This window comes from Geospiza fortis, unplaced genomic scaffold (genome assembly GCF_000277835.1).
Source record: "Geospiza fortis unplaced genomic scaffold, GeoFor_1.0 scaffold186, whole genome shotgun sequence".
Taxonomy (NCBI): domain Eukaryota; kingdom Metazoa; phylum Chordata; class Aves; order Passeriformes; family Thraupidae; genus Geospiza; species Geospiza fortis.
Genome location: NW_005054331.1, coordinates 1,893,540 through 1,917,216, shown reverse-complemented (window position 1 = coordinate 1,917,216; position 23,677 = coordinate 1,893,540). Strand labels below are relative to the sequence as shown.

The 23,677-nt window shown below is 35.9% G+C and overlaps 1 protein-coding gene across 1 annotated transcript in view; it reads left to right on the top strand.

Annotated features, from left to right (window-relative positions):
* Positions 1-23,471, top strand: part of POC1B (POC1 centriolar protein B) — a 38,666-nt gene extending 15,195 nt beyond the window's left edge. The window contains exons 9-11 of the mRNA XM_031057533.1: positions 1,631-1,717; positions 21,121-21,303; positions 22,501-23,471. Coding sequence (XP_030913393.1) covers positions 1,631-1,717; positions 21,121-21,303; positions 22,501-22,602 — 372 coding nt within the window. The 3' untranslated portion in view covers positions 22,603-23,471. The remainder of the gene's footprint in view (positions 1-1,630; positions 1,718-21,120; positions 21,304-22,500) is intronic.
* Positions 23,472-23,677: the final 206 nt, after the last annotated feature.

The following is a 23,677-nucleotide window of genomic DNA, read 5'->3' as shown; positions in this document are numbered from 1 at the left end:
CTATATGACAAAATTGAAAGAAAACAAGTCTTGATCCTAATATCTACAAATGAGAGAGAATTTTAAGTGTTCAGCTGTGATGACCATGTAGCTCAATGGGTTTTCTTGATTGTCCCTGAGTCCCTGCTCATTCTTGACTGATGCACCTGTAATCAGAAGACAGAAAAAAAGATCACAGATAAAGAATGGCTTGTTGAAACTGAATAAAAGAAAAAACTAAGCACTGCTACTCAGAGAAGTGAACAAGCTTAAAAACAGTGTTAAGATCTCACCTTAAGGAAGGTTTGTCATCTCTGATTTGTAAGTGCTGCAAAGTGTAAGAATCACTTTCACTTTGAATAATCAAGTAATATCTGTTTTTAAATGTTTCTTTACCTTCTAGCTTGCTAGTAAACTTTGTCCGTCTTCTTCAACTTGTATTTACTGAGGGAGATCTTGCTTCTATTAATTTTAACCTAAATTTCTGCATTTAAGTTATGTAAATCTAAATAAACTGAATGAAAAGTCTCCAGGCAGTACAAGGTGTTGCTGCCCTCCTTCCCTGAGTCTTAATTCCAGATATAAGATTGTATTCTAGCTACTTAACAAACATGTCTCTGACCTAAAGGTCTTTATACCAATGTATGGACATCAGGGATTTTTCCTTTTGGAAATAGCACTGAAGCAGTTACTGAGAGAGCAGCTCTGGCTGAGCCAGAATTTTGACAGTCTTCAGGTGAAATAGTAGGATCTTCCTCTTGAGAAGTCAAAGTAAAATGACTCTTGTAGCTACGAAACTTTCAGTGACCAAACTTAATCCTGTCACTAGGCAAGTGTGAGCTTTGGGGGTTCTGGGATTTTTTTCTGCTTTCAATAAGGTAGTTGGGATTAATACTGTCTCTGGATTACTGATGATATTACATCAGACTTCTTGGTGATTTAAAAGTCTTTCTGTAAATTTTGCCAGTTCATAAAATGTTAAGAGTAGTACTTCCATGCATCATTCTGAGAAGGCAAACATCTTGGGCTGTGATACACCTAGGTAATATAGTGGTAGGGATAATATGCACACAGATTTTTATAGGGAGGATATTCTGATCCCTTAGGTGAAACTGTAAGAGAAAAACAGCTTTCTCAAATTTCATAATCTCTGATACTTTCCTAATGCTTCACTTTCAGGAAGGGACATTAGCAAAATATTGCTGAAGTTATAGACTAACTCCTATGGCCAAAAATAAGCAAGTAGTAACTGTGATATTAAGAGCAAAATTGCAGATACTGTGGTGAGATTTCTGTCATCTGTCATTCTTTCTGATCAATCAGCCTCTGAATTTGTCCCAGTATAAAGCAGTTTTTCCTGTGGTTTCAGGAGCAACATCATTTGTCTTTGATCTGTTATCTTATCACAGATTTCTGTGTTACCTATTACCTGTTTTCCACAGAAGTGCTTTCAAAGTTATTTTGGCAATCAGAGCTGGTACAGAAGAAGTAAGCATATCGACAGTCTGTTAGTAATGGATGACTTAAGGAACTTGAATAGGGATTGGGAACCAATTGATCTAGGCTGCTAAGTGTGTTCTCACTTTTTATTTCAGTCTTATTTCCTTTTCTCTGTTGGTGCTGAAATAATGATATAATTTATTTTCAACAGGTCGACCCTACCTTTGATGTGCCTGATATGCAAACACCTGACCCAGTTATCATCGATATTCGAACATCTTCATATATCAGTACTCCAGTAAGTTATTAAAAAAAAAAAAAGAGGGTGAGGTATAGCTAACATGTTCTGGAAATGTGCTTTTACTGTCCATATGAATGAAATTGATTTTTTAGCAATTGTTTAGTGCTCAGAGCTCAATATCCTAAATTCTCAGCTTAAACTTTCTGTCACAGTTTCCAGGTCTAACCAGAAGATGGTGTAATAGCAAAGCTTTCATTTCATACCTACAGTTTTACCACTATACTAAGCACAAATTCTATTTATAAGCCCATGCTAAGTACATCTAAATATTCCTGTTAAAATTCGTGGCTTATTCTCAAACACTTTTTGTTATCTTCAAATAATGGTAGCACTAAAGAATTATTGTCTCACCAATACAATTCTAAACTGATGTTTTATTATTTCTCTTTTTAAGGCATTTAATAGTTCCCTAGAAGGAGAAAAAAAAAAAGTAATACATTTTAAGACAGAGTGATGGGATTAGAGTCTTCTAGTGTTAGCTTTACATATGACATTGGTATGGTGTGTGGGAGGAGAGGAAGGCAATGTTTTAGCGGCAGTTTCGTGCGAGGAGAAATATACTCTCCTGGTATGAAATTTAAAAGACATGCTGTTCTAGAATTAGGTTAAAATGAGAATTTTTCTTTTAGCTCTGAATCTGTTCCTGTGAATGCAAAATTGTGTCTTGAGCAATTGTAGTTACCATAAAAAGTTTGTGTGGTAGAAGGGTTAATACTTATGAAAAGGCAGCAGGTGTGGTTTCTGCTGTTCTATTTTGTCCTGAATGCTTTTTGAAAGCTATGTTGTGAAGGTACTATGTAAAATTTTTTAAGATCATTTTTGAAGATCATGATGCACAGGTTGATGAGAAACCTTTACTTCAAAACAAATAATCATATAAGAACTTATATTTGAGAGGTGATAATGTTATCTATTTTAAGGTTTATCAGTTGTCATGTTTTCCTAATGGAAATATGGTTCTTTGTAGATTTACAGGCATCTGTTTAGTAGGCTTCACAGACAGTGCATTGTGGTGGATATAATTTATTGACTACCTATCACTTTTAAGTACTCTGTGTTCATTACTCACTCTGCTCATCATAGAGTTCAAATGTGTGGTTGCGCTGTAATTCTTTATTCCATACCTAAAAATCACTTAGTTTCCCTTAATTCTTTTCCTATGAAAGCACCTGATAAAACTTTATGCCCAGAACTCAAAGGAGTACATTGACCCAAGAAGTACAGCACTTTTTTGACTGCTGTCTTTCTGGCTTTACAATCTTCAGTATAGAAATACTGCTTCAGAATTTATGCTTTTTGACTGTGTCAGTAATCACAATTTTTTTTCCCCCAGCATCTCAATCTACCAGTTATCATTGGTTCTCACCACTGTTGTATTTCAGCATTCCCCATCTGCCTCTTTTTCCATCTAGAAACATTTCTATATCCTTGTTACTCAGATTGTATCATTAATGGCAACTGTCCTTTTCAACACAGGTTAACCCTAACCCTGCCACTGTTCACACAAATTCAGGAATCATTTGCATGTTTTCTTTGCCAATAATATCCTTCCTCTGCCACAGTCAATAACATTATTCAACTTTGCTAACCAATCTGGTCCTCCCTGCTTTCTAATGTCAGCTCATCCTTTAGTATCATCTTCCTGTCCATTGTCTGTCTGCCACATTACCAGCTTCTGTCATGTGTAGAATTATCATCTGTTTCTTAATCAGGCCAGCCACCTAGACTCTTTGTGTCTTGTTTCTAGAGGGTTCTAGATCTCAGTGACTTGGACCTTTTTATCTGAAGCTTTCTCAGTTTCCCTAATGTATGGAGGCTGTCTAATAGAGGCTTGATGTGTTCTTCATAAGAAACAAGGAGAAAAGAGCAGACACTGCCTTTATTTCTATCACACCTTCACTGACAGATTTCCTTTTGATACAGTTTGTCCTCAATTGAATGATACTACTTTTGTGTATTATTTGTATTTTTTTTCTTAGTCCTTTTTCAAGTTGAGGTCACCATCCTCTAGTCCTAGTCTAATTCATCATCCTATCTCATACATATCCCCGATTCCAGCCTCAATGGGTTTCTCTTTTTCTACTGGTTGTCAAAGACATTATCACTGTGCAATTTTTTCCCCTGCAAACATTTCAAGACCCATTTTAAATCTGTTTATGGCTTTTTGGCACTGCTTCTACTGAAAGAATGCTGTTTAAATAGCAAAAATCTTTGATCAGATTGCTGGGTTAATTTATGTGTGTCTTATCTATACCTACTTATTCTTTTAAGGCTCTGCCTTGAGGAGTTCTTCTGCCCTTCTGACATGTGCAGAGAGAAAAATGCAGTCTGCATTTAGGTATTTTTATGCATTGTTGTTCAATGCATTTATCATGCATGTAACACAGCAGGATCTTAAGGGTTGTTTACAAAACATATTGGCAAGTCACTAGACCACTGAAAGTAGTTAATTAACATATTTACTTCAATTTTTCTGCTGAAGGAGAGAGATACTTGAGATAGTGATCCACAAAAATGCGAGTCTTTAAATACAGCCTTTCTCTGGGGTAACAACACTGAAACTTCTGTAGGATTTCTGGTGAGTTTCTTAAAGCTCCCTGAAACCCCTTCAGGAAGAGTGAAAGTCTATGCAAAACCTTGTAATGTTTTGTTGAATAACTACCAAAATTCCTGACAGTAAGTGGTCAAAAACTTCTATAGGTCTCAGTCTAGTCCAGGAGAAGGACAATAGAAGAAAGTGCTCTTCTTACTGAGAATCTTTTCTTCAACTTGAATTGTCCATTCTTCTACTCCTTTATGGGAAATGCATTATTACTGCCCATAAGATGATTTGTGACAAAGCAAAAGGGTTTTTCCTTTTCCTTCCTTCTTTGAAGATTTGTTAATGAAAGTAATATAGTATCAGTTGAGAGGGATGTTTGGAGTAATTTCATCTAACCTTCCCCTTAAAGCAAGGCCAGCTTGGATCAGGTTCTTATAAGCCTTGTCCAGTTCTTTTGTTCATAATGTGTAAGGATAGAGATTCCACCACCTTTCTGGGCAGCTTGCTCTAATGTTTGGTTGATGAAAATATTTTTTTTAATAATATGTAACTAGAATATCCTATGTTCCAACATATTTATTGCCTTGAATTCACAGTGGTCCTCTAATATGTGTGTGTCTGTCTTCTTTCTATCTACCCATTAGATATCTGAGATGGCAGCAAGATCTCCCTGTACCTTTTCTTCCAGAGAACAAACCTGGTTCTCTACCTTTTCTCGATATCATGTTCCAGCCCCTTTGTTATCTTGTTCACTCTCAACTTGATTTGCTTCAGGATGTCAGTGTCTATCTGGGACCAAGAAGCCCAAAAGAGGACACACTACTCTAGAGAATTAGGGTGCAGCAAAGTATCACCGTCATCTATTCTAGACAACAGTGTGCTTAGAGAAGATTTTAAAAACAAATATTTAAAAATATAATACTCTTGATTCTTTATTGTGAATTTAAAATATATATTTAGATATTTTCTTAGCAGTTCATTTATTTTGAGCTGTAGCTGTCTTAAGAAAATATTAGTATTATCTCTTCCTCCTACTTCTCCTCTTTTCAAGGAATTTTAATTTCTGGCTTCATCAAAAGCAACAATCCATCACAGCTTCCACACTTAAAATGCCTGCTTTTGTGTTTTGTTGTTTTTTAATTTAGTTCTATTTTCTTGCTTCAGAGGTTAAGCTAAGATAGGCAGATATGAATGTTCTTACAGGGATTTTACTAAAAACACTTACATTATTAAACTGCCTGAATTGTAAACACCTTATTTTTTCAGCTTCTTTTCTAGCTTAGTATTAAAGCCAGTTGTTTTGAACATGGTGAATGAAAAATCTTTTTTCTTCTAAGGTTCATACTGATGCAACTTTTTTTGTAAACTCAGTGAAGGGAGTATGATCCTTGCGTCAGTGGAAAAATTTCAGTGAAATCTGTAGTATGGAGTTACTTTCTTTTGGACTACAATTACAAAGCCGTTAAGAATTCCTGTGTATTATTATGGTTAGGAAATAGCTTTGGATTTGATGATTCATTTATTCAGTTCTCATGTGTATTATTGAAAGCACTGTAAAAATTAGTTGTGAATGCCTAACAAACTGGTACTTATGTAATGTCCTGACTTTTTCAATGATAAGAGTCCTCCTATGTTGCAGTTACCAGAAATTGGGTGTGTTCTAGCCTTTTGCACTCTGAAAATATTCACTAAATTGAGGTCAAATGTGGGGGCTGGGGGTGGTGCTTCTTTCTCCTTTCTATTCCACTGAAGACTCTGAAAGCGTTAGTGCCTCTCTCCCACTCCTCCACGTGTCAAACAGCTCAACATTGCCTTTGTTTTCTGAACTATTGAAAAGGAAAAATTGGAAGTTTTGTTTCTCTTTGGGACTACTTCTTTCTGTTTCATCCTTCAATTTTAGTTTTAATCATGAGAGAGGTTGGGTCTTTTCAATTCTGCAAGGCACTACACTGGTAACCTCCGGTCCCTGATAAGCTGTTGGAAACAAGGGAAAGTTGATGGTGTCTCTGTAGTTTTTACTGACAGAAGCAGGAAATCACTGTAGAGGCTCTCTAATGTTTCATCCCCTGACCTTGCTCATGTAAACAGGATTTGGAGGAAGCAAAGCAATGTACTGTAATCTGGAAGTCAGAATGTCTGCACTAGCTGGGAGATGTTTGCTGTTCTTTCTCTTCTAGTGCCATTTAACACTAAAAACAAGAAATTCTTATTGTTCATTTACAGTACAACTCCTGCAAAGTTAAGACTGGGTTAATTACTGAGTAAGGAAAGATAAGGATTGTTTCTGTTTGGAGCAAAAAGAACATACTAAGTTTTAAAATAGAAAGTTTATCTGTACTGCATTTGTAGTATGTGTCTTGAGGCAAAAAATAGAAGTATCTGTGCTCTCAATTTGTTCTGTACACGTCGCTTTCACAGTTTGTGTTTCAGGGTTTAGGTATTTTTGATACACTTTTCTCTGCCTTTGTTTTGAATTAAAAAAAAAGCCCCGAAAAACCAACCAAGCTCCACGATCAAAAAACACCCCATGTATTTGGAAAGGCAGCAATTATGAATGAAAAATTTGCATGTATTTTTCTATTTCTGCATACATTAAGGCTTAGTCAGCTCTTCTTCCTCATAGAAATTTGCTTTGAAAAGTTCTTGCAGTAATATCTCTTCCTTGTTCCTTAACATAACTCCAGAATCCAGTAGGAGAGGATGACAATAGAAATTGTATGTTAAAACTAATTTTTAAAACATTTCATATTTTCCTTACCATGCAACTTCAGATTTACTCTGATTTGCATCCTTTCCTGGCTTCAGCCTTACAAGGAAATAAACACCAACTGTCTTCAGTGAGGTTAAGGGGAGGGTAAAAGGAAGAAAGGAAGTAATGGCAATTTTATACATAGATCATCTCCTCTGGGGCCTAAGTCCAATTCAGAAGGGAACAGCTGGTAGAACAAAACTCATATGTCACTTCATTGTGCAGAGTAGTTACCTTTGCTATTTCTTATAGATCATTTGAAAGCACAATAGCTTTCTGTAATTCAATGATATCAACTTTCCTAAATGTCCTCAGACAAAAACTCTGATCATTGCATGGTATGTATACATTTTTCTCTACCAAAGAAAAGTTCCAGCAGTATTCCCTTTGAAAGAAAGACTGGAATCACTGCCCCACTTGTGTTTCTTGTCCAAAACTCAGTTTCCAGTTAGACTGAGCTCTGCACTGGGGAGTGATCCCATGGGTAAAAGGGCTTTGATAAGAATTGACAGTTCCCAGCCTCTTCCATCACCTTACCTTCTTTGTTCCCAGACAGGGAAATAAGAAAGGCCACTCACTGAATAGCTATGAACTTTTTTTTCATTTACTGCCGTTCTTCTGATTACCAGTAAATGCTTATTTGAATTGAACTCCCTGAACTCCCAATGACAAACGGAATTAAGTTAGAAAATAGTGTGAAGAGATACTGTGTCTCCAAAGTTTTGAGATAAAGCCATCTGCACCTTTTTCATAGATAAGCATACAAAAAAACTCTCAAACAGGCTCTGAATGGCTCATGCTAAATCTTATACAAACACAGAATAAATACTGTAAATGGAGGAAGTCTGAAGTGCTCAGTGCAGCAGAATAAAAATAAGAATTGTGCTTTTGTGTCTTTGCAAATGAATCTCCCTCTCTGTCCAATCTTGCTTTTAGACAGGCAATTTTTAGTGTCATCTTGGCTTTATAGTACACTTTAGACAGACCTTTCTACTCTTTGCATGCTAGGCAGGTAGAATGTGTGGGGGTGGTGCAAGAGGACAGGCTGCCTTCTCCCCAGAACTCTGCAGTTAAACATGTTCAGCTGCTCTTAGAGAAGGAATGTCTCCCATTCCCCCCAAAGGCTACTCCTAATCCATCTGGAATAAGCATGAAATAGTAGAGACATCTTTTTCTGTTGCCCAGCTAAGAGCCTTCTAAAGAAGGTATGGTGTATATGAGCAAAATGACTCATCACAAGTGCAGAAAAGATGAAGTGTTTCTCATATTGAACAGGGAATTTCTAAACTTGCATTTTGAGCTGCTGTAGATGTCTAGGCATGTTTAGAAAGATTTGTGTACGTAATCTTAAAATTAGTATGCTTTGGTACCACTAACATCAAATAGAACTTAAGGATCAAATGCTTGAATGTGAACCCAATGCATGCAATAAAAGAGGCATATGATCCAAATGCTCCTTGCATTTTGTGGTGATGCTATTCTAATACAGCATATAACTGCTGGTTTACAAGGAGAGAACAGGAAGTATGTTGTGCCTCTACATAATTAAGTAATAATACGTATCCTAATGTTCTTTAATGGTCTTGATTATATTCTCTGAGTGAACTGGAGCTGGAGAGAAAGTCAGATTTTTATCGGAGACTGAGTTCTGAATTTGGGCACTAGAGAGTGCAAGAATATAATATTTCTTATGCTATTTTTAGCCTGCTTTCCTGAGGAAATGTACTTTATGAAATTGTGCTGTTTATTTGTCTGTCACCGTTCTGTCTCCTTAATAATTTCATAATCAAATAATTGGTGGGTTGTTTTTTTAATGAAATTTGGAAATAAGCAGTTAGAATAAGGAAACATATTAGTGCTATCACTTCAGAAAAAGTCAGTGGATGTGATACTGGAATAGGCATGGAGTAGCTACTGGTGACCCACCCTGTAACAGTGTCTCAACACACATGGAGGGAGCTTGAGTTCCTATAGAACTCAAGCCTAGCAGAGGGACCTAACAGGAAAAAATTGTACACGTGCACACACACAAGTATTTTGTAAGAAGACAGACCTTTTAAGACTGGCAAAATTTTACTTTGTCTAGGGTCTTACTTAGGGCAGCTGTGTTTCAGGAATGTTTTTCAAGTTGATCCATGTGTGTATATTGTTCCTTTAGCACATTAGCACATTTCTGGGAACTGGAGGGATGGAAGTTCCAGGTATTATTTCTCTCCCAGTTTCCTGAGATACTGTACATGTACGCTCTGACCTTGTCTGCTCAAGCAGTGTTTTCCTCTGCTTTGACTGGAAATCTAAGCTGTATTCACAGTTCTCACAGCTGATTCTGCGGCATGCAGAAAATGCCCGACAGCTATCAGCCCACACATCCAATATCAACTGGTTCCTTCCTCTTCCTGGAGAAGAGTAACATCCTCTGAGAAGTGTCCCCTGAGGAATGCAGGAACAGCAGCAAGCCTTTCACACAGGAAATTGCTACTATAGCACTTGTAGAAAAGTGTTTCTGTCACTTGGATTGTCAGTCTGTAATGAGCTTCCTGCTGACAAAGATGATGATTTACTACTGATCTAAATGCCATTTGTGAGTCATTTAGCTTAATGGAAGTTAATGAAGTTATCATTCAGTGGTTCTGTTACCCTGTAAGCACCTAGTTTAGCTTTTTTAATGCAGTAGTACAAATAAAGTTTTCAACTTCTTAGTATTCACAGAACTTTAATAATTCTGAGATTGCACATTTTGTGGGACTAAAAAGCAAGGGAATGCAAAGTTTAGCTCACAATGTGTGCCTCTTAGAGGAAGCTGCAGGATTTTCTTTTTTTAAGTTGCATAGTAAAGCTGAGCTACAGATCAAGTATGTCAGAAAACAAGGTTGTAAAGCTAAATACTGCCCTTGAAATACTCTTTATTCTTAAATACAACTAGAGTCTAAGTTTAGCACAGCATGCTTGCAACTGTGGCGTAGAAACTTGACTGAAATTTATGTATATTATATTATGACTGAACTTGACTGAAATTTATATATAATGTATTTATATACATGCTTGAATGAAATTTATTTATATATAAAATCCATATGCTATTCAGAATTGTTAAAGCAAGTTTGTTATAAAAGCAAACACTTGAATACTGCTTTAAAGTCTTATTTTTTTCCTAAATGACAGTGCTTAAACAAGTGCTAGCAAATTATATTTATCACTTAGATTAGAGTGATATCTAAACCCAGAGGATGCTTTCTGACTAAAAGCTTTTTTGAGTGTTTTCCAAATATCTTAGTTGTTCCAATACAACACATCTCTCCTTGAAGCCATGCTGCATTACTGTCGAGTTTGCAGTAAGAGATGTAGTTACTTGCTTTATGTGAGATAATGGAGACACTGAGTCACATCCAAAGATTACATAGGTTGCTTAAAACAAGACTGAAAAATTAGACTTTTCAAATAAAATTCAGCAACTAAGGAAGAAAGATTTTCTCCAGCAGATAGGTGTTTGATGTAGAAAAACATCTTGGCTTGTATCTTCCACCAAAACAGTGTGGGGGTTAGAAATTAGGTAGAACAATGCTAAAGGATGATTTCACAGTCATTTCAACTTCATGGCTGTTTTTATCTGGTTAATTTCATCCCTGTCAATTCCCCAATCTGTTCAGCTGTCCAAACACTAATAGGAGCACAAAGGAAATAATGAGAAAAAATGATTTAGAGATGAAGGAGTAGATCAGAGCTGGCTGTAACCTAAATAATGAGAAAAAATGATTTAGAGATGGAGTAGATCAGAGCTGGCTGTAACCTGACTATATTGACTGATGTCTGTGGAGCCACGTATCCAGTGTGATTGTGCTGTAATACAAACAGGTGTGTTACATGCATGCAACAGCTGAATATCTTTCTTAAGTTGTAATGGAAAAAAATAGGAGGAAAGGAGGTGGTAGTAATTGTTTCCTTTTGTTCAGGAAGTACATATGTTGGATTCAGGGTTTTTTTTCAGCCTGAGAGGATTCAGATTTTTTCTGTCTGCATGGGTGTAATGTAAACAGCAGGTAACTGAGACTGAATGGAGGCAGCTCCATCCTTTTTGCTTGAATTTGAAGCATTGTAAAGTAAAAGCTCTGAGAGTATATGAAATCAGAGGAAAGCAAGTGAAAAACAGTCTATGGTTAGTGATTCTGGAAGAGGAACACTGGATTCTGTTGCATTTTGGAATAAAAAATATTTGGGGAAAAATGAGTAGCTCTGGGTGACACCATCAGCATTACTGCTCTGAAGAGTTGGTTGGTTGGGTTTGGGCTTGTTCTTTTTTTCTCTGTATCCCCTGACATATGATACTCTGGTTGCAGCAGTTTGGGTTGTTTGAAGGAGGGAGGTGGGGAGGGGAGAGATGCTGTCCTCTGGTATGCTCTTACTGCATAGTTACTTCCTGTACACCAAAGTGTGAGTTCCACTCGGCATGTTAGATCCTGTAGTGAAGGCATTGCAATGCAACTTGGAGTTAAATACTGCAGTATTTTTATTGTAAAGGAAGACTTCTTACTTGCAACAGGGATTTAAAAGAATTGCTTTATCCTTAAGCTGTTCTTAGATTAACCAATATCAAATGTTCCTCACTGAAAAGGTTACTCTTCCAAGGTGTTTCTTCCTTCCTTATGTCTCTTGGGAAAGGAATTCTAAGTCCATACTTCCAATTTTTGCTAGTGTAGTGAAATAGTAAAATGCTAGTTGCTTAGCAGTTTCAGTTAGTTGCATGTAAGATACAGATTCTTCACTCAGTAACCATATCATAAAGGTTTATCATTTTGTCCAGTTATGTGTCATTGTAGATATTTTCAACCCTCTACTTTCTGTAGTGTATTACTCCGTAGTGTATTCTTCTCTGATGCCTTGCATGTGTACATAAAGTTGCATTTTGACAGTTGAATAAAGTCAGAATGCCAAGTCACCCTGACTGTTTTAGTAGTTTACAGGATGTCTTTTTTGTCACCTGTAAGCTTGATTTTCCAGATAGCTGGTTATGTTTTGTGTGGGACTAAAACAAGAGCAGATTTCAATGGAGTCACTAAAAGCAATATAATTCTGCAGTGTCTTTCTGATTTAACAGTTTTTGAAGAAACACTAGCAAGATAATTGAGTTCATGATGCATTACAACCTAAAATGCATTAATAAAATTGCAGCATGCATATTATGGATATAAAAAAAAAGGGATGATTTTATCAGTAACAGTTTGACTAAATATTTCATTAGAGAGGTCTTCAGTTTGAAAAACCATTTTTTTCTGTCCCCTCAAACTGTATTGATGTTAAGCCTTAAATATTTGCTCTATATGCCCTAGGTCAACTTTTTAGTTGATTTTTTGGCTTTTTCCTGATACAGTTCTCATGCTGACTGTGACCTGTGACCATGCAATTCTCCTGTTTATCCTTTGTGATTACTGATGGAATTTCAGCTTCCCCACACCCCTGCTATTTTCTCCATTATTGCAGGATATATTAAAAACCAGTATCATTATCTGACTTGTGAAGTTATTCGCAGCACAAACCATTAGTCTTTTTTGCTGTGGTTGGAGTAGAAAGTATTTTGCCAGAAATACAAATACAACATTTATTATCCTCTGAAATGGAAGATAAAAAGATGCCATTAAACACATAAAAAATATGCATAATGCTTTAACATCTCTAGCTAATAAGAATGCTGTTGCTGGGGCTTCTTTTGTTTCTGATAGTTTTAAAGTACAAATAATCCTTGAGTTACAGAAATTATTTTTCAAGAGTGAAACAGGCCTGTCAGACCACTCCAAAGTTAACATTTCTTTGATATTTGTATGTAATTTTCAAATTTCTCAATTTCTGTTGTTCCCTAATTTGATTCTATCACAGTAAATTGTAAAACTCGACTGACTTAAGTGCAAAGTTGTTCTGGTGCTACCAAAGCATTTTTTTACAATCCCACCTCTGAACAAAGCAGGACTGAGTATTATTTTTACCTTGACAAATGGGACAGCTTATCCAGACCTTCTGAATATTTACTAATGCTGAGCACTGAAATAGCTCAGGATGGACTTTTGCTACTTTCTCCAGGTATTTTGTGAAATCTAATAAAAGCACATAAATTTGACTTTTCAATCAAAATTTTGAAGCTTCATTTTATCCTCATTGGGAGTATTGTGGCACTCTTGTTAAAATGTTTGAAGTTCTTTTGAAACCTTCACCATCCACTAAAGGTGTAGCATTTCATTAACAAAAACCTTGGTAAAATGCTGAAGAGCCATGTTTTTCTATTACATAGTAAAATATCTTTTTATGGCTATAGTCAGAGGATTTCAGTTCTAAACTATGAAATATTGGACTTCTTTTTTTCTTTTGCAGATAGTAGTATCTGTCTCTTTGGCAAAGTGTTCAAGCAGTTGTGCTGGCCCTGTTGGATTTAACTTTGGACTCTGCTATGCTGGATTGCTAACTTAATTTCAAATGCTTTTAACTCTTTGTTATTTTCCTGTAAGTAATTTGTATTAGAGGAGATTTGACACTTGCTTCTGTGGAGTAAACAAACTCCATTGTCAATTGCCACCTGGTCAAGTGGTATAACCGCCTGTGGTTACTGCTGCTCTGAAAGGAAATCAAAGCTGCCAGATCTCAACTAGGAAGAGATTTCTCTGTGAAATTATTGTGTGGACGTCCTGCCCCCATAGCATCCCCTAACAGGAGGTGATTTAGGTTTGTCTGTGCAACAAAGTTTTGTTATTACACAAGTTATGATGATACGAGGTAGCAAAATAAGAAAATTTGTACCATAGCACAGACACTTACCCTGACAAAAAGCATTGATACAGATGCAGCTCTGCTGGCAGAAAGGAGTTTCTTTTAGCTTTGCATATAACTTTGGAGGAAGTTGTGTGTAGATATGCATATAAGTATATATTTACATAGGGGCTGGCAAACAGCCTCCATGTGCTCCTGCAGCAGGGGGCCTGCTACAGTGCCAGGGCATGGAGCAAGGCTCTGCAGCACAGACAGCTCTGCCCTGTGCCAGCCTCCTGCTCTTGAGGAGCACCAGACCCCTGGCTGGAGCCCAGGGACTGCAGCCCTTCTCAGCTGTCTGCAGGGCTGAGGAGAACATTATTCACAGCCTTCAGTTCTTGTTCTGGCAGAGCCTGTCTATTCTGGATTTTTTTGTCTATTCAGTAATTTTTTGTTCATTCTTATTGAGAAGTGGGATTTAAGACACAAGTGTGTTCCTTTAGTTCTTCTCCTTTACGTACAGTGTAAGTTGTTCAAGATTAGTTTTGCCCCAACAGGTTAAGTATGAAAGCCTTATTTAGGAGAAATCAATTGCATGTTGTAAAGTATATTCTTTTGTTTTATTTTTTTCTCAGGAGTAAACATGCCTTCGAGAACAAGAAATGCCTCTGGGTTTGTTGATCAACCTCTTTTCATTGTAAATTCATGTTGAATATGGATATACTAGGTGACTTTGAATGAGATAGAGGAAGTGCTGTCCTTTATATATAATTTAAGACTCTGTACAACAAAGTCACTGCTACCAGGTATCGTTTCTTTGTAAAGTTCAGTTAGACTTTTCTAGATAGGTATTGGTCTAAAGGCTTTCATTCAGTTTTTCTAGGTAGGGGAAAGAGGACAGAAAGGAGTCATGAGCAGGCAAGCCAGAAGAATGGCTGTCATTTCTCTGATTAGATATGTTCCTGGTGAGGATGCTCTACTCTCACTCACACCCTGCCTCCTTCCTCCCATGTGCTTGATGCCCTCTGTCAACCCCCACAATCTGCAATTTGAAGTACAGGGAGTTTGCCCGCGTGCTAGGAAAGTCCTAGGGTTTTTATACCTTTGTTTTTATTCATTAACATTTGTAATATCAAAAATAGCAGAATATTCTATTTATAGTGGTAGAAAGGAGACCTTGTCCACATAGAGTTATTAATTTTCTATCGTTACTTCCTTCTATTAAGCGTTTCATTATATTTCCAGTTTCTGTTGCAAGTATTCCTCCTGCCCTCCTTTAGCTTTTCTCTGCCCTGGAGTGGATAAGAAGTTCAAGCAGAGTTTGTAATACAATTTTTATAGGACTCTATGCAGGTAAAAAGAAACCATCATGGAAATTTTTCTCAATTTCAACCATAAGATGTTCCCTTGGGTATGCATGCAAGCAGTCCAAAGTAATTTGCCTAAATTAAACTTGACTACTTTATTTCATAATTGTAAATAGTAGGAAATGCTTCTATAGTTTCATGTTATTTCTCCTTAGTTTTGCAAAGCTTCTTGCTGAAGCTGAAGACATACTGGAGGTAATTGATTACCTTTCTTTGCCTTTCTTCTACAGGGTACATTTTTATATTTTGGTGCCTGTGGTGCAAGTATTTTTATAACTTATGAAAGTGTTTGAGTATAGTCTTCCTGAACTGTTACATTAGAATTGACTTCCTGACAGGGAATTCTCACCTTTGGAAATTGAACCTCCAATGATTTCTGCCTGGTTTGTTTTGGATGTTTATGATATGCTTTGGGGTTTTTTATTTGGTTGTTTTGTTGGAAGCTTTTTTTGTTTGTTTGTTGTTTTGTGAGGTTTTTTGTTCAGTTGGTTTTTAATTATCAATTCCTAACTTTTCACCAGTATTGCCTATTTTTGGGGAGAAATCCTTAGCTTTTTCTAAAAGTTTAAACTCATACAGACTGTGCAGGGTACTATTAATATTAGAAATTAACATCAATAAGCAAATTAGAAAGAAAAAATCACCTGGTTTTAAGTAAAGTTTATTACTGATGATCTGAGAGTTTAGAAAGAAGTATTTCAGGAATATTATTCATTTCAAACTGGATGCACTCAAATATTCACGGACTTCTAAGAGGTTTTTATTAGGGTAATAGAAATAATTTTAAATTTTTTTTTTAGAAAACAGGGGTTATTATATGTTCATTTTCAGTGCTTTCTTGAATGGATGGAATACAGAGAAAATATTTTTGTTCTTTACTACATTCTGTATATGTGGAATTATAAAATACTGAGTGCATTGGATGTACTGTTTTACAGGGTTTTCTCAAACCAGAAGCAGCACTTTGGGAAAAAGATGACATAAGAAAACTATGTAGTCAGTTTCTCAATATGTGTGTGAAAGGTTGCTTGTAAAATGTGATGTAATTTCTTTGCCTAGAACTTTCAGGATATCTTGAGATGTGCCTATGGACAGGGGAGTTTATTATTTCATACCATCACAGGAATACTAAATTCAGTATAGCTGTCATCCTGATAGAAATAAATAAATCTGATTAATCAGACCATAGCTGTAAGTCCATCAGGATTTCAGTTAATTTTCTCCAGATAATTAGATAAAAAACTCCACCAAAGTAAGCTAAGAGTTTTCATTGCTTTGTACTGGCCTTCTGACGTCTATAAACTCAGTTAGATTCAGGCTGAATTTGCTGTTTTCAAGACTTAAAATGTTATGCTTTCCATCTAAGGTGGAAGTGCCTGTTTTGCTAAAGAATACAGTCTGATAGGTTGGCCTGTTTTATTGGCTGTGAGTTTGTAACCTGGTACCACTGCTCATGATCAGCCTCTAAACTGAAGGGTGTGCTACCTTCAGGGGTCCTTCCAGGTGTTTCCGTGTCAGACTGGATGTGATGCACTTCTGTTAAATGCGCTTTAAATTTTCTATTTCAGCTTGGGCATTTTTTTAAAAGCTGGAGAAGATTCTGATGTGTAAGACGACATGGAAGACTTTGAAGTGTGAGAGTCTGCATTACAAGTTCTGAAAGCGGACTGCTCGAGCTAGAAATGCTTAGTAGAGCTTTGCTCTACTAAGCGCCGCATAGTTTATCTGTGTTTTACTGCTTGAATGCAAAACTTCATTAAAATTTGCAAATAAACAATTCCAGAGGTACCTCATCAGATGACACAGGGCAGAAAGCCACAGGTAGCACATGGCAAGTTGTTGCTGTGCTGATTCATGTGCATGCAAGAGGAGAGGAAACAGAGAGTGCTGTCATCAGCTGAAACTACAGGGAAGTTTTTTTCAGTAGGAGCTGATAAAACAGATTGTGATTGAACATACTCAGTCTTCGACTAATAGATCAGAGAGCTGTTTTATGTGGATCACTCATTGACTGAAAAAAATAATTTCACAGCAGAAGAAGTGATCTGTGAATAATTATATCCTACAAAAAGCCCAACCCCCCCCCAAAAACGCAAACAGCAACAACAAAAAAAAAAACCAAAAAAACCCAACCAAACAAAAAAAAAACCCAACCAAAAAAACCACAAAAAACCTCCAAAACCAACAACAACAACAAAAAAACAAACAAACAAACAAACAAAAAAACCCCAACTCTTGCATGGTTAAATTTAGCATTTCCACAGTGAACCATTTTTATATGAGGGTAGGTTCACAAGAGGAGGAAAAAAGTAGTGATAATAATAGTACTGTTTCTCCTGAAAATTTCCCGTGATTTCAAATAACCAAAAGTCACAGGAATTCAACATCTGGTAAGGTGGGACACTACTCTCTTATGCCTTTACTTTTTGATCTGTTTGAGCTTTATGCCCTACTAATGACTAATTATTTGTAGTTGTTTTAATCACAGTATCAGAAATATTTTACTATTAGTAGGCATATATACCATGTGTTCAAAATTTTAAGGTTTAATTTTAAAAAGCAAGCCATGCCAATTTTTGTGAGTCATTAGGAAGCTTACCAATATCACTTTTTTATAAGCCCATCTTAATTATAAGATTCTAATATATGCTTTTAGAAACTCTGTTTTGTAGTTTCCAAATTTGGAGCTCATAGAGGATGGAAGCCTGTTGATAGGCAATTGTGTGAAAGGGACTTGTATTTTTTCTTTTTTTCTTACTTCCCTTGAGGGATTTTTTTTTAATTTCTATAAATAAAACTGCTCAGGCATCCTTATATATGGATGCATTTTACTCAGATTCTATTATTAACAGTTATGAAGCAAAGGGAGGCTGGGATGCAGTGTTTGTGTCTGTGTGCTGTGTGAATGTTTCATGGGAAAACTTTTGGGAACAGGCAGAGGTGATAAGGTTATGTGTAAGGATTTTTCACAAATTGATCAAGTACCACCCACAGAGTTTTGGCTATTTTGCTTGACAGAAAACAAAGATGAGCAATTATGGTTTGCTGTTTGTGACATCATTTTATAAGCTAAATTTAATTTTCTGCTGAACATCCGCTGGTAATGTCATGATAATAACTTCCTATTGATTAATTAAATCTGTTCCTTCTCCTCCTTATTTGTAACTTGCATGAAGTTGCCTAAATGTGAGTTTATGTTATTACTAATGGTCTGTGAATGGAAACACTGTACACATTTTAATTTTATTCTTTGCTTTGCTCAGAAGTAACAATTTAAAATTGATTGCCTTATTAACATTTATTGTCTCAAAATAAGCTATAGCTTTGGTGACTCTCAGAATAGTTTGGGGTTTTTTTAATATGAGACATTTTTACTACATTGCTGGTGACATACAGAATTGTTGTTTATGGATTGGTGGCATTTCAAGTACTTTAGAAAGGGGCTAATTTGAAGGAAAGACAACATTTAGTTCTTGAAACTTTTCGTTTGAAATAGACTTTGAGTAGAAAGACTTTCTTTAAAAGAACTTCCTTTAAAGTGAAATGTGCTGAATAAAAGTGTTGGACATGAACTAGCTGGTATCCAAAAGTAAGGGAAGTCTTTGACACTAGTGTCACTTCTTTACAGCAAGGTTTTAGCATTTGAGTGTTGTGTTAGATTTCAGCCATTTTGGACCCTTTGCTGAGCTGGAGGAGATTGTAAAGTTAGATATTAGGAAAGGTTAAAATATAAAGCAGATAACCTCAAAATTATAGCAGCATACTTGATGTCTGATAGTATTCAAAAAAGTCTATACAAATTTCCAGACTATAATAAAAGTAACAAGTTAGATAAGTTGAAAATTTGAAATGGTCTTTCTTAATTTCTCTTACAAATTTTGAAAGCGGAGTTATTTGCTTATCTTGTTTGAGTTTTGACAAACATCAAGGTCTTTGTCTTATTTCTGTAAATGCTTTTATGTTGTATTGTGCTTCCAAGTCTTTGAATATGTAGCAGAAAAATCTCAATTTGCTGCTTAACCCAGTAAATTATAAGAGGACTTTTCCATTACTATGACTTAGAATCCTGGTGGCAGTTTACTGAGATACAAAACATTCTTTCAGATCTATTTGTCTGCTATATTGAAGTTTGGATCAATTTTGCTGTAGGAAAAAAGTGGTGAGACTTTTAGTAGCTTAGCATTTGCTCTCTTTACTGAATTGATAGCTTTCCTCCTTGGGTTGAAATAATCTCTCTTACTTCAGACCTTAACTGACAATGCTAGGATACAGAAATCAGTGGAAGTGATGTCAGTGAATACCATGGTACTATCAAACCTTAAGATGGGTTCCCTTTGACTTTGTAGCATTGTCAGTTAAGGTCTGAAGTGCCTGCCTGGATATGTGCCCCTACCTTTACTAACCATGCTCTGCACTTCATGGGTTCTTGCCTGGGGGCTTGAGACCTGTCCTTGTAGAATGCAACTGCACAATGGAACTTTTAACCTAGAGAGGGTTGTAAGACTTTCTTTTTTGCTCTCTTACCTCACCACAGTCTCTGCTTTCAGCTGTTTCCCACCACACAGGACTGTGCAGAATGGCACTGAAGACACAAGAATGTTATTGTGGATAATGCAGCAATATAAGTTCACAATAATATTGATATGATTTAGTATTACTTAAATTTAAAGTAGTTGCATTGTCATCGTGGCAGTATTTAATCCATCAGTCTCTAATCCTACATGATTCAAAGGCCGGGTCAACTACATGTAAATCATTCTTGACAGAAACTCATCAACATACCTAGGTGATCTTGTAAAAGTCTGCTAATAATTCTGCCTAGCAATTTACATTCTACAAGATTATTTTAGAGACTTAGGAGATTTTTTTTTAGTGTTTGACAATGATTTTAATACCCTCTACTTTGAAAATCTGTTCAGCCTTACAACATAAATATATTTTGGGCACATTGTAAATATTGTGTATTTTAAATACATCAGGTGAGACTAAAATTTTCCCTTTGCATAGCTAATAGATATTTTCGTGGGCTGTCAATAAATTCTAGAGAAATAGTTTAATTGGAACCATTTTAAAGGTTTATTTTGTAAATGTAGATATATCAAATATAATTAGAAATAGTAAAACTTAACTACTGCTGTTTATTTTAGTGTATAAGTAAACTAAAGTTGTCTGAAGATATAAGAAGTTTTCAAAGAAATTTCAATAAGTCATTAATTATTCAGGTAAAGTTGTTGTGAAGGACTTTATAATGAATTAGTGATGATTTAACCTTTCATGACTCAAAAATGCCATTAAGAACTTCAAGGCACAGACAAAACTGAATTGGTGGAGAAGATCATGCTCTCTCACTTAGCCTGAAGCAGAGTTTACACATCAAAGTTTTTCCTCTCAACATTGCATTGTATGGATCTTCTCTGTTGTTTCCTTCTCCCATTTTCTGAAGGAATCAATTTTTCAAAAAGTAGCATCACTGAACAAGCAACTGAAAACTACTTTTTAAAAAAGCTGAAATAAGAGGTTAGTTCATGCTAAACAAAGGTTTCATACTATGAAGTTGGAAGAAGCACTTGTGGTTGTCTAGTAACATATGGATTTTTCATCTGTATGACTACTCTGAGTGAATTTCTTTGTCAACCAGGGCTGTCTTTTTGAAGAAAATGCCCCTCATTAATTGTATTTATTCAAGCCCTAGTGGTACAGCATGTAGCTCTTCAATCACATGCACCTGAAACATGTACCTAAAGACTGCTAAGATTTCCCTTGTTGCCTCATCCATCACAGCTGGAATTCTCTCTTAGGTCAGCACAAATTGAAGTGTTACGAATTGAACCTGGTACAAAAAGCAAATCTGAGGGTCCTTGTGTGTATGCATGTATATATATATGTGTGTGTGTGTAGATTTTTTTTTAAATTAAAAGCCTGAGTTTTGGCTATCCTGTCTATCTTCTGATGTGGTTCCACTTAAATGAAGACAAAGGCAGCTGAATCTTCAAATTATGTTTCTGTATTCAAGGGTGTTGGCAAAAGTGAAGAACTGCTGAGTCCCTCTGCTTCTCCCTCAGCAAGAAGTTCAAAAAGGAAGGCAGAGAGTGAGAGTGGGTTAGCTGTGCTTAATGTGGAACAGCAGAGAGGCATCTCCTCCTCCGTGGACTGTGCTTTGGACCACATTGTGGGCCAGCTGGAGATGTTAACTCTAGTAAGTATGCAATAACAGGTGACGCTTGCAGTGCAAAATGGCAGTGCTATCAAAGGGCAGCAGTAGCCTGGAGTCATGTTTATAAATCAGAACATTAAAGACTATGGGGTTATATTGAATAGCTGTATAGTCAAGTGACTGTTTTGGTGTTTTCCTTTCAGAAAATATTGATTGCATGTATTGTGTTTGCCAAAGTGAAAGCTTCCTGGTACATAACCATAAAGATTGTTGCTGTATTTTTAACTCTGGCTGAAGAGAATCACTGTTTTTCAGTGGATCTGGGTAGTTTTGTCGGAATCCAGTTGTTTAGCAGACATTCCAGCTGGAACAATCATGCACTAGCAGGGGATGAACAAAGTAAATTGTCAATGTACCATTAAATCCCTTTCCCAACTTAGTGTGTGAGGTGTTGGCTTAGGTAGGAATCCAAGCAGTGCAGTAAGTCCTTGTGCCAATGAAACTGCACAAATACTCAGTCTCAGTCAGTGACTCTGAGTCGTTTGTTTGCAAATGCTCAATACATCTTTTTAATCCAGATTTAGCTTATATTTTCAGATACTTCTTTGTAGTCTGTAATATATTGACATTAAATCACTTCAAAATGGAGCAGCTAAGGGGTTTTTTTTCTGTGTTCTTTTGCAATATATATGTTAAGTACGAAGAAACAGGTTTTGGGAAGTATGGAGTCAAGCCATGAGTTGGAAATTATTTGTGTAGTAAGTTGTAAAAGAAACTGCCAGCCTGGGTCCAAAAGCCTACTTCTTCCACTGAAGATAATATAATGGAGAATAAGTGCCTTTTAATAGTATATTTTTTCTCACTTCCTTTTCTTGGGGATGCCTTAAAAGTTTCTTTTAGTTTTTTGAAAGATATCATTTGTGGTCACAGTGATGGCTGTTTTTCTATTGGATTGTGGATGCAACTTTCACATAGTATTTCAGAGTACTTTACATTATACATGTATGTATTTCTCTTTCTCAGTGAAAATGTTTTGTGAAAACAAAAGCCTTTAGACAATCTCCATGGAGGCAAAGCTGTAATTTTTAAATACAGTTGTAAATAGTGGAATAGCTAAGGAGAAGCCATCTTAGAGTATTTTTTCCTGTTGAGTTAAAATTACTTTTCTTATGTTGCACGCTTTTATAATGCTGTGTGAATAATATAAACCCAATTGAAATTATTCTCTTCTTCATGCAGACCATTTCAGTCCTGGAAGAACGTCTCACTTGTACAGAAGATAAATTGAAAGAATGCATAAAAGATCAGCAAAAAATGTTACTTAAGGGAAAACAGAACTAATAAAATACGAAAATGAACTATGTTGATGAGTATGTATGAGTATGTGATGAGTAAAATCACAAGGAATGTTTTTTCACTGGATTTTGCTGTAAGCAGAAACATCAAATCAAAGTAATAAAATGGAAGAAATTAAAAAAGTTTCAAACATTGGTAGCAAGCAGCTATTCTGGTTATCTATTCAATGAAGTGCAACCCAATCAAAACTAGAACTTTCTAAATCATTTCCATTGAACATTCCAGAACTCTTATTTGATTTTTAAACTCAGTGAACAATTGTGAAAATAATGTTCTTTGTGCTAAGACAAGGTTACTTAAACACCTAAATTAAGTAAGATATGTTGGCAAACATAATACAAAAATGCCAGAGGTGTTCTTTGTCCCTTACATATTCTCAAGTGTTTTACCAAAAAGTAGTGTGCTATTCCATGTTTTCTAAACATTTTAGTAATGATTGCAAGAAGATGTAGTGTGAAAGCTCTTAGTTACAAATGCAGAAATTAAGTCACTTTAACTTTGAAGCTATAATTGCATCTTTGTGAATCCAGCTGCAAAACATGAGTTTTGATGCACTTGAACACTTCTGCTTATCGTATCCCCATCAAAATTCACTTTTCATATTTATAAAAATAAAAATGAGCGTTATACTTCTGAAGAATATATTTGAACCAAACACAAAAATATGCAAAATCTAGGTCATAAATACAAAAGATTCTTATCCTATAAGAATGTCCACGTGTGCTCAAGCTTTGCGTGCTGTGAATGTACCTGATCAAGTAATGCATTGTGAATGCAGACATAAGTCAGGAAAAACTTTGCAGTGTATGATCATTTGGGTTTTATTTTTAATAAAAACGTAATTCTTAGAAAGATGATTTTGGGTCTTATTTAATGGAAAATATTTTCTTTATGTCTGTCTATTTTTTCAAATGTCATTGGCAGAACACCTGTTGTAAATCCACAGTCAAAACTAGGTAATCATGCGTTTCTGTAACTTTACATGTCTGTTGAAAAATAGGACACTTGAAATGGGGAAGCACTTTAATCCAATTCTCACCTGACTGTATATAGATAAAGC